Source organism: Sipha flava, unplaced genomic scaffold (genome assembly GCF_003268045.1).
Source record: "Sipha flava isolate LNK unplaced genomic scaffold, YSA_version1 36_pilon_pilon, whole genome shotgun sequence".
Taxonomy (NCBI): Eukaryota; Metazoa; Arthropoda; class Insecta; order Hemiptera; family Aphididae; genus Sipha; species Sipha flava.
Window position 1 is genome coordinate 1,553,300 of NW_020273076.1, and position 11,627 is coordinate 1,564,926.

At 30.3% G+C, this 11,627-nt stretch overlaps 1 protein-coding gene across 1 annotated transcript; it reads left to right on the top strand.

Annotated features, from left to right (window-relative positions):
- The first annotated feature begins 884 nt into the window (after window positions 1-884).
- On the top strand, window positions 885-5,711 carry LOC112687939 (adhesive plaque matrix protein-like). Its single transcript, XM_025560934.1, has 2 exons — window positions 885-992; window positions 4,320-5,711. The coding sequence occupies exons 1-2, from the start codon at window positions 981-983 to the stop codon at window positions 5,643-5,645; spliced, it is 1,338 nt and encodes a 445-aa protein (XP_025416719.1). The 5' UTR covers window positions 885-980; the 3' UTR covers window positions 5,646-5,711.
- The last annotated feature ends 5,916 nt before the right edge of the window (window positions 5,712-11,627 follow it).

Consider the following 11,627-nt stretch of genomic DNA (forward strand, 5'->3'; position numbering starts at 1 on the left):
CTAAATTTTACCTGTTTTTTTTTTCTGGCGGAATTTACAGTAAAAAAAGGTACTTGCGGCGAAGTTTACATGCACCCATAATAACCATAATGTTCCGCACACCTGCGACGATTCGTCCCGCAGTCCACCTAACCTAACACTAATCTAACCGGTCGCAATACAATAAAATATCGCGTACGAGTGGGTAATACATTGTCGCAGATCTCGACCGGGTCTTCAGATTTATTATCGTCTATCCGTACACGCGAATGGACGGTAAATCGAACGAGAAAAATAGAAAAATACTGACGTTGCACACTGTTACGGTGGCGCGTCAGCACACGTCCTGCGCGTCCGCCGATAAACGAACGAAAAATAATTCCGACCCGGTCACAAACGACCGCGTCGTTCGTCACAGGCGCTCATAACTATGATAAAACCACGTCCATCCTGTCGGAAACGTTTGTTATATATTACATTGGTGGCATCACGTTTTTCCGCGAACACGCGTTATATCATTTTAATCAACCGGCGCCTAAGCAAACCGGTGCAGCGGTATCCTTAACGGGGCGAAAGCGGTCTTGCCCGTCGATTTCTTATGGCGGATTTGACTGGCGGTTCTGTTTTGATTATTATTCTCTAATTTTTTTTATTTTTTTATTACTGTTATTATTGTGATTTTATACTGTGCTCTATCGCCCGCGGGGATGAATCGTATGGCCAATTCCTGGCCCGCGGCGACAGTTACGCGTATCGACAACGCTCTTTGATTGATACGATTCTTCGAAAACGATGTTGTTGATCGCACACGAACGTAATTATACATTACGCGCCCATCCTAAGGGTGTTCTGAGTAGGGCTGACCAGTGTGTTTTTTCTAGTATATAAATTTCGGATCGATCGTTAATAAAATTATTATAATCTATCAGTTCGATCAGTGATCATCAAACTTCGATTTATTGCGATTCCAATCATATTCTTGCTCTCCGCACACTAAGACGATGGCGACCAAAGTAAGTGGTTATGATTATTTTCGTTATTATTTTAAATCCTTTACGGAACGTCTAAAATGATCTTTTCGAAACAAATATAATATATTATGTTAGTGTACGCACGGTCTTAATACATATCGTAAGCGTGTCTTGAGTTCATAGATTCAGTAGAAATTTAAATCGTAACCAAACGAGCAAATAGTTCTAATTTTACCAAACGTATTTGCAGAGCACGTTCATATAGTTATTAATGCGCATCGTGACTTGTCTCAATTTCACTATTTTAATTTTTTTTCGTTTTTTCTTTTCTTCTGTAACAGCAATAGCAAAATTCATTTTTCAACACCGACCATGTAATAGGTTCACCTATAGCCATGCTCACACAATAATATTTTTATGTTTAGATATTATTCGGCTGAAAATCATTTGTATTTTATAATTATTGTAATATCAACTTAAATTATATTCGTTGACGTGCCCGCTTCTTTACGGACCAATAAACGTAACATACATCACAATAGGATTCCGAGTAAAGTACATCAACCATAATAATGGTGTGTTGAGCACTCGCCTTGTTTCAGTCACCTCGGAAAAGGATTACGTTTTATTATTATATTTAACTTGAAACTCAATGACAAATAATACCGAATTCGAATAATAATAGTTTTTAATGAAATTAATTTTTTTTTAAGTGACCATTATTTTTCACCTTCCTTGAAATGTTGATAAAATTTAGCGATCGAAAAACTGTATATTAATGTTTGTTGGATATATTATAATACCAATTATATATATATATATATATATATTTTTTTTTTTTTTGTAGCACATTGCTATTGATGAACTCTGGTATAGATTTACCAAAATTATTTGTTTCTCTTTACATGCATATAAATTATTTAACAATCAAACTATTTGTACCTTCAATATATATATACACAACAATATATTGCAATATATTGCATATAATAATCAGATGAACGTTTAATTTTATTGCGTTTATTAGAATTGAGCAACAATCTTAAAATCATAATTCTTATATGATATAAGTACAATGAAAATATAGAATACTAATGTAGGTAAAATAACGGTGCCAAGATCAGTGGTTTTATTCAGCAATTCTTTTCAAATTCCATTAAAAAAAATAATAAATATATATAATTTGTTCTTAAAAGCTAAAATAATTATGTTAAGGGCACGCTCTATATATATATATATTTTTTTTTTTAACAATGCAATATTTAAAATTCACATAATATATTATGTGCATTTAATATACGTGACCGAACGATAAACCCTTCAGTTAGAGGACAATATTTGTCACAAACAAAATAATCTGTAACAAGGCCAAAACGATAATTATTATCGATTTCAGGTTTTAATTCTACTTTCACAGTAGCAGCACATATGTGTGTTATCGTTTGATTTATAACATTTTAAAATCAAAATCAAACTACTTCGCAACAGTGATTTTTTAAAAACCAGATTGTAACGTTGATACCACGCATACATATAACAATACGATAACACGTGTCTATAAAGTGCGTTATTTTTATCTGAAAAATCGTAAAGACATTTTTTAAGTATTCCCAAACACTCATACATTGTTGAAATGCATTATACGTACATATACGCAGATAACACCAATAAAAGCAATTTTTTTTAGTTTGAGTTCACGTTTCAAATAATAATCCATAAATATTGCATCAGGCCACTAAGAATGTGTGGTATTAAACCGGTTCGTGTTTGGACTTAAGTAATTTTTTCTCAAACACAAGAAATAATTTAGCGCGCGGCGATAGGAAACCAAAACTAAACTTTTGCGTTCTCAGCTGTGCGAACATGACCGAATTCGTGGGATTTTATTTGAATGCAAATGATAATCGATCGGACGTGCACGAAACGTATTGATTAAAAAGGGTCGACGTGTATATATAAAGTGCATTTAAAAAATAAAAAACAACACGTACACACATGGTTCGCTCGCGTACGGTCGTTTTTAATTATCATTGATGTTTGTAAATTCTCAATGTTGTATAATAATAGTGTAGCCGATCGACTAAATATGTAGACATCTTACATCTTACACATTGGTGGTCAACTTTTTTTTATTATCTTCATTCTGAACGTATAAGTCGAAAATGAAACCGGTTTATATATGTACCAGTGATACACATCTGTCAAAGTGTGACGGTGTAGTACTATTCGCTTTCGTTTTCATCATCACGTTTTTTCTTAATGAGGTGTCGTCTAATGTTGCAGCGTTGCATTTAAATCAATCAAGTTTGCACTTAAAAATCAAAAAAATCGTGAACATATTATTTTTATATACTTAAAATTTTGAATTAAAAACTCGAAGGCACACAATTTTACGTAGATACTCGTTATCTTGCTTATTAAAATATAAACTTTTGATGTTTTAAATTTGATTTTTAGATAGTACAATTAAAAAATACGATCCACTGGGCATTCATTATTAATTTTCATACACGTTGATACTGAAATATTTATGTATATTTGTATGTATAATAATAACTCGGGGATTTCATGATATTTTCAATAATAAGATTTGATTCACAAATAAATGAAATCAGTTTATGTTTTACAACTTACATACCGAGCAAAATAATTTGACATATGTAATTAAGTTTCATAAGATTTAAATTTCTGAATTTCTTGGATATTTTGGTTACGTAATAATATTTAACATAGTCAAAATGATTGCTTTTCTAACCATGTGTTTTTCTTGTATCTACTGTAAACTTTTTTTATATCGTTTTTTAATAATTATATCAATGATACGTTTTTGTTTTTTCTTGGAATTCTACTAGATATGTAATTGATAAATTACCACCGGACCGATGTTATTTAATATTTATAATATTACATAATCTTGTATTCTATAGAAATATCAGAAAATACATATATATATATATATATATATATATATATATATATATATATATATATTTAAATATATTACCTGGCGATTAAATTGTTATTAAATTTATAAAATTTAAACACTGTTAGCTAAACGAATTAAGGAGGATTAAATATATTAGTAAATCTAAGTCTTTAATAAATTAAAAATTAATATTGATCAATAAAATAATAATTAATAATTATACTTAAATATATTTTTATTTATCCATAGTTAAATCAGTATAGTGACTATAGATCACGATTTGAAGCATTGATTTGAAAAAAAAAAAAAAATTCATATTTAGTTATATATTTTCACTTGATACCTAGAATATTTACATAATACGCATGTGTGTATTGTAACTTATGTATGATTTAAATAATGTATTACAATAATAAGTTAATAATTTTTTTCAAATTATTTAGGCCTTAATCATCGCTGTTTTGGCCATTCAATCAAACATCATTGCTGGGTTAGAATGTTCATCACCACAGGCGTCGGGATATGAACAGAAAGGATATAGTTCACCAGCATACCCGTCTCAGTCATCATCATACGAGCAACCTAAATACCCAGAAGCTCAATACTCAGCTCCTTCTTACGCTGGAAATCCTCAATCATACTCTGCCCCGGCTTATGGTAAACCACAATCTTACTCTTCCCCATCTTACTCTGCTCCATCATACTCTACCCCAGCTTATGGTAAACCACAATCTTACTCTTCTCCATCATACTCTGCCCCAGCTTATGGTAAACCACAATCTTACTCTTCTTCATCATACTCTGCTCCAGCTTATGGTAAACCACAATCGTACTCTACACCATCATACTCTGCACCATCATATTTAGCACCATCATATTCAGCACCATCATACTCTGCACCATCATCAGCATATGAAAAACCACAATCTTACTCTGCTCCATCATCCTCTTCTCTTTCATACTCTGCACCAACCCCAGCTTATGGAAAATCACAATCATACTCTGCTCCTTCTTATCCTACCTCATCTTACTCAGCTCCTTCTTACACTGCTCCGGCTTATGGAAAACCTCAATTTTACTCGGCGGCCTCAGCTTCTTCTTACGAACAACCCAAATACCCAGCATCCCAAAATTCAGCTTCCGCGTATGATGCTAAGCCGCAATATTATTCGTCTCCTGCTGCTTCATACAACAAACAATCATCTGCATCAGCTTACCCATCCCAATCAGGAAGTCAATCGTCTTACCCAAGCCAAAATGCTCACACTGAAGAGTCTTATGCTCCAGCCCCCTACAGTTTTGAGTACAGTGTAAACGATGAAAAGACATACGACATCAAAAGCCAAAAGGAGGAAAGTGACGGTTATCACGTAAAAGGATACTACACGCTGTTGGAGCCTGATGGTTCCCGCAGGACAGTTGAGTATACAGCTGATGAAAACGGTTTCAACGCCGATGTGAAAAAAGAAGAAGGTAGTGGTTACAACAAAGCTGCACCAGCCTATAACAAAGACAACCAAGTCTATAAATCTACGCCAGCTGCTTACAACACTCCAGCTCCTTACAATGCTCCGGCTGCTTACAACGCACCGGCTGCTTACAATGCACCGGCTGTTTACAACGCACCAGCTGCTTACAACGCACCAGCTGCTTACAACGCACCAGCTGCTTACAACGCACCGGCTGCTTACAATGCACCAGCATACAACAAACAAGAATCAACATACGGTGCACCTAACAATAAGCAGTATGAAGCACCATCATATTAATATTAGTTCATTATTTGTTAATACCATTAGCATGTTAAATAAAAATTATCAAGTTGTGTAAATTAAAACTTAATTACTACATGTTATTAAAATATATTAAATCCACAGTACAAAAATAACCATATTTGTTTTTATCTGTATGCATTTAATTAATAACTTTTAGAATTCGATAAAATATATCTTTTCTGAGATTAATCCTACGATGGATTTAATAAAATAAAATATTAATGGATTATATTTTGAATGATACAATATCTATAATTATATGGATATGCAACATGTTATTTAACATTATTATGGTGAAGTTTTAAGATGACATTGATTTTGTTATTAGCTTTTAAATTGCATAACTCTACATATGAAAACTACTGATCAAAAGAACAAATATAAAAAAAAAAAAAAAAAATTATTCACTAATCCATGGAAATTATTTAGTTATTTGAACCTTTTGTTCAAAAATAAAATAAAAACTACAGTGTGCTCTTGACATATTAAAACAGAACATGCCACATAAGATATTATCGGATGCTTCTACAAAGGAAAATTTGCTGACAGTTGTATGTGCCGATACCAAAAAGAAAAAAAAATGAAATAATGAACGTAAATGGATTTTTTTTATTTTTTACTACTCATCTGGTCGCCCTCGCAAATCTCTTGAGCTGTGGCTTTGTTATTCAAATGAAAAGCGAGGACTCGGATTTGTATTTCTTCAGTAAAATAATACGATTTTCACCCCACTGTTTTTCTTTTAACTTAATTTCTACAATACTTATGTGATTTACAAAATAATGTCAGTCGAAATATCTTCGTTGGGTTTTAAAAAATTCAAAAAAAGTTTTATTAAGTTACAATATTAATGAAAAATATAAAGATTAGCTGAACACTAAAAATATGTAACAAAATATATATTATATATTATAATTGTTTAATATCTATTTAATTATATACATTTTATACTTTGAATAAAAAATTATGAATACTATTGTATGTATGATAATAATAATATGATTGTCACAGAGATTAATAGAGGTGATGACAAAGAGGTAGTTCATGAGATAACTCACTAAATATTGATAAAACTAATAAAATATTTGAATGTATTTAATATGAATGAATGTACTTAATTCATAAAAAAAAAAAGAAAACTCTTCATTTTTATTATGAAATATTATGAACATATATTATTATATCCAAATCGTAAGACTTCATTAATTTTTAATATTTATTTTATACATATTTTTAACTCTGGGAGAAGTTTTGTTTATTGAATGATATGAATCTATATATAATTGGTCTAATGAAGTATTTTTTTTATTTTAATATAATTATGATTTTTTTTTTTTTTTTGTTCTTTAAAATCGTCTTAGTAGTAAAAATCGAATATTTGAATCGCTTGAATATCGCTAAAAATAATACTAGACAAGTAAATTTGGTACCAAAGAAATAATATTAACGCACATTACAAATGTTAGGTTAATTAAATATACATTTTTTTTTTTTTTTTTTTATAATTTTTCATACATACTTTTTCAGGTTTTTAAGAAATCAAAATAATAATGAAAATTTCATCGAGAGAATAACAAAATTCAGAAATACATAGAAAGTTTCACAGGAAAATAATGAATAAACAAACAAAAAATTTGAATTTATCATTTTGAATGATTAACTTTGATACTTCAATGATATAATGACTATTTTTATATTAAAAAAGTTTATTTTAATACATTTTTAAAAAGTAAATTTATACTTTAAAGATCACTTTATAGCGCTTCAAATTTAAAAGGTATAATATTTTCAATCAATTCCATAGAAATTATTTTTCTTATATGATTTCATTGCATGTTAGGATTACATTTATCAAAACAAATGTTATGTATATAGCTCGGATGTTTATAACTCAACTTATTTTTTTCAAGCAACCAGAATTACACCAGAGTGAGATAGTAATTTGATTCATGAAATCTATAATACAAATATGCAAACTTTTTTTGCATATTTTTGCATATTTGATATTTTTGAGCATATAAATGCATATATTGATAATTTATCGACTTAATGGCATATTTAAAATATTTTAAATATAATATAAACATAACACTTTATACGGTTAAAAACTCACGAATGTCGGAATCGCCTGTAGACGAATATTATCTTATCGCCTATCGTTAATAGATTAATATTATAGGTATAGGTAAGTATAACAGTACAGTAATCCCTCGTTATCCGCGAAGGTTACGTTCCAGCAAACCTGCGTGGATAGCGAATCCGAATATATATTTATATTTATAGTAATTTATTTCTATCATGCATTTTTTTTTTATAATTTATTTTGAATTAATAATAACCCCTTTTTTGTGTTTATTTTTTTGCATATTTTTGTTGAAAAATAGGTATATTTGATATATTTGAAGGCATATATTTGCATATTTTGAAATTTATAAATGCATATTTTAATACAATTTGGGTCATTAACATCCGAGCTTTAGTTATGTACTATACAAAAATTCGTCGAATCAGTAATTTATACTTTTTTTCTTATTTTTCTAAGTTTGTTATAAATATTACATAATGTAATACATATATGAATTTTGAGTTAATTTGTTGGCGGATTGATTTTTATTTAAATTTTTACTTTCATTAAATAAATAACATAAATTAGACATATCTTACTTGATTGAAATTCTTAAGATATCTACCTCGAATGTTCTTTGAACTTTTTATTTTATATTTTATTCACCTTTATACAACAAGATAGGATATTATTGGATAGTAAGTATATTTCTTAGATAAAAATATTTCACAAATAACTTAGAAGATTTTTTATTATATATGGTTTTTAATTGAATAAATGTCAAGTGCGCTAAAGCATAAGATCTCAGTTTTCAAGAATATATAGACGTTAGTTGGATATTGCAGCAAGTACCTAAATAACGTACATTGCATTTTTAAAATTGTTATAAGATTTATTTAATAAATTGTTATAGATATAGGATAATTTTAAGTTATAAATTACATTTATAATTATAGTTAGTAAAATAACTATAACAAATACATTTTTGAGCTTAACAGTGAATTACTGAAAATATAATTGTTTTTTAAGAGATTGTTTTCAGCTCTTTTAAAAAATAATGAGAAATTATTTAAATTAAGTTTCATTATTTTTATGAGTATATTATGTAAATAAGAAATTTTTCCATCATAAAATGGATGAAGCTATAAAAAACCATAAACCGACAAATTAGTTTCATTGATGATATCTTTAAAATCAAACATAAATACTTAAATAAATTATTCACAAAAACAAAAAAAAAAAATTTTCTTTCTCGAATAAGAGTTTCTTGGTTTGCAAATTTTAGTCATTAGTTATATTATATTTTTAGCAAATAATTTTTATATAAGGTGAAAAATCGCACGATTTTTAATAAATATATATGTATAAAAAAAAAGAACTTTATTTTATTACAATTTTATAGTTATTATATGACAAATAGCAACTGTAGCTAATTACTGAGAAATGAAAGCAAACAGTTTTGTTCTTACATAACCGGAATAACCATGAAGAGACACTAATCCCACACAGAATGATTTACGAAATACGATAATATACTTATTTAAAATTAATCAATAATTCAATAGTTCTTCAACACTGAGCAAACCCAGACAACTACATATATGTAAGTATGTTTATCTACGTTTTATCATTTTATACAGCTCAATAATTCGCTAAGTATTCGTTTTTCATAGTATCCAGCTTTTGTTTGCACTGTAGTAAATTTACCATAACTTTTACTAAATTTCCAATCATTTTTAACTGTATTTTTAAAGATGAAAATCGTGTATCAATTACAATAAAACATAAATAGAATGAATGAAATATACAATAAAATATTATTAAATGAATAGATCACTTGAGATTCATTAATTATTGAATGCGTTTAAACTATTAATTAAAATACAAATAGATTAATTAGCAAATCACTAATACTTTAGTATATTATGATGATTTCCTTCCAAAACTCCGAAAAACTTCTTTTAATAAATATATACGTTTTCTCTTTGTATATGTTTTATCCGTTCAATAGTGATAAAGTTATCAGAAACGTAAGGGAAAAACATACTTTTTCTAAGCCAACAACTGTATCATATTTTCATCTGTTGCGTAGTTCTCGTTTAAGTAGCTAATTTAAAATATAGACGTCTCGCCAATAATGTCATTTTTACGTTTTTGTTCTTCTCAATATTCACTTTCTGTGTGGAAGGAATAAATTCTCAGATAACGCTTAGATAATGTATTCGATACAAGTGGTACAACCTTAAGCTGTACGTACGTGCGTATATGAGCAAGACGTATTTATCAGATTGATTAATAAAAGGGCCGACGGCTGGTTTGTGTATAAATAGTATATGATATAATAACGACTAAGACCCGGGGCAGTTTGTCACGTGTTAATATGAAAAATGCATGCTTGTCGCGACCGTTGCACGGTGCCTCAAAGCTCACAGTCGTTTCCCCGTGACCCACCTAACCTAGTCTAACCATGCCACGACGGTGGTCTTGACCCGAATGTTGACTAAAGAACAATCGATTACAATATTTTGGAGTTTTAAATACGAACGAAAGTCTAACAAGTGACAACGCGTCAAAAACATGTCGACATTTTCTTTTTCTTTCTCTCTCTCTTTCTCTAAAACGATCCACAGTAATCGGAACAGTAATAATATTACGATTATATTTTCATTTTTCTGCTCTTGCCGAGTATGCGAACCACAAAATTACAAATACACGTACGCAAGCATGAGTCACATATGTACCGTCTAATTTGAGATATAATGACAATCACCCGCTCCCTCTCATGAAATGTTATAGTGAGTGAAGCAAAAAAAAAAAAAAAACCAAAACGGAAATATTAAAACGGGGCAAGTGACCAGTATAGCCTGAGGTTTAACATACGAGTGGTGGTAAATTAGTAATCGAAGACTATAATAATATCCCATGACGTCATTTGCGAATATTTTGTACCGTTTTTCAAAATGTTTAAATACCAAAACATCTTATGGTATCTACTCGTACATGTAAGCCATGATAATTTCTTTATATTTTATCTTCTTTTTAACGGCAATTATTTTCATTATTATTTTTTTTTTTTTTGCGTGCCTTTGACATTTAGCCAATTCGATATATATATAGTACTTGTTCCATGCGATTGCGATAACATCGCACGAATCAAATAAAATCCGATTCGAATTGCGACGACGAGCTATGTTATAAGCGTTAACTGATTAGCTGAAATATATTTAATCATCTGTAAACGAATAGATAAGCTCGAACAGAAATATTCGTAATCACTAATGCTACACAACAACTAAACACTGTAGAACCCATAGAACGCCGCCGTGACCGAGAAGGGAAAATAAAGATAATCCAAATCCGATGTTTACCGTGCTCCTGCAGATCCTAACCTGTACATTCGTTCGGAGAGTTCACGGGATTTTTGAATTTAAGAACAGCCCCCCCCCCCCTCGTACGTTGACCGGGGAAAAACGATTATACCGCGTCTGCCTGCCGCGTACGGTTCTCTCGGAACTGTACGGTTATCGGTCGTAACTCACGGATCGTGGGTACTTTTATACCCACGATTTGCGGGTGCTTCACAAGTTCAAAAAAAAAAAAAAAAACCAAATCAATCGTAACCCGCTGGTTCATATCGTCTCACGTTATCGCATCATCACGGTATGTTATTTCGTATATTTTCTAATCTTAAATGAAAAAACGTCTATGAACACGGAAGATCTGTACTGACGTGCACCACAGCGAACAGTGTATCCGACGGTTGTCCGAGGTTCGTAACCGTAGAACAGTCCGTCCGGCCCGTCGATCGGAGTGCTCGTTGTCGTTTCGTATTGAATCGTATCCGGGGGATGGGAAATAAAAATATAAATAAATGTATCGTTACGTTATGGACCCGGGAGTTCGTTGCACCG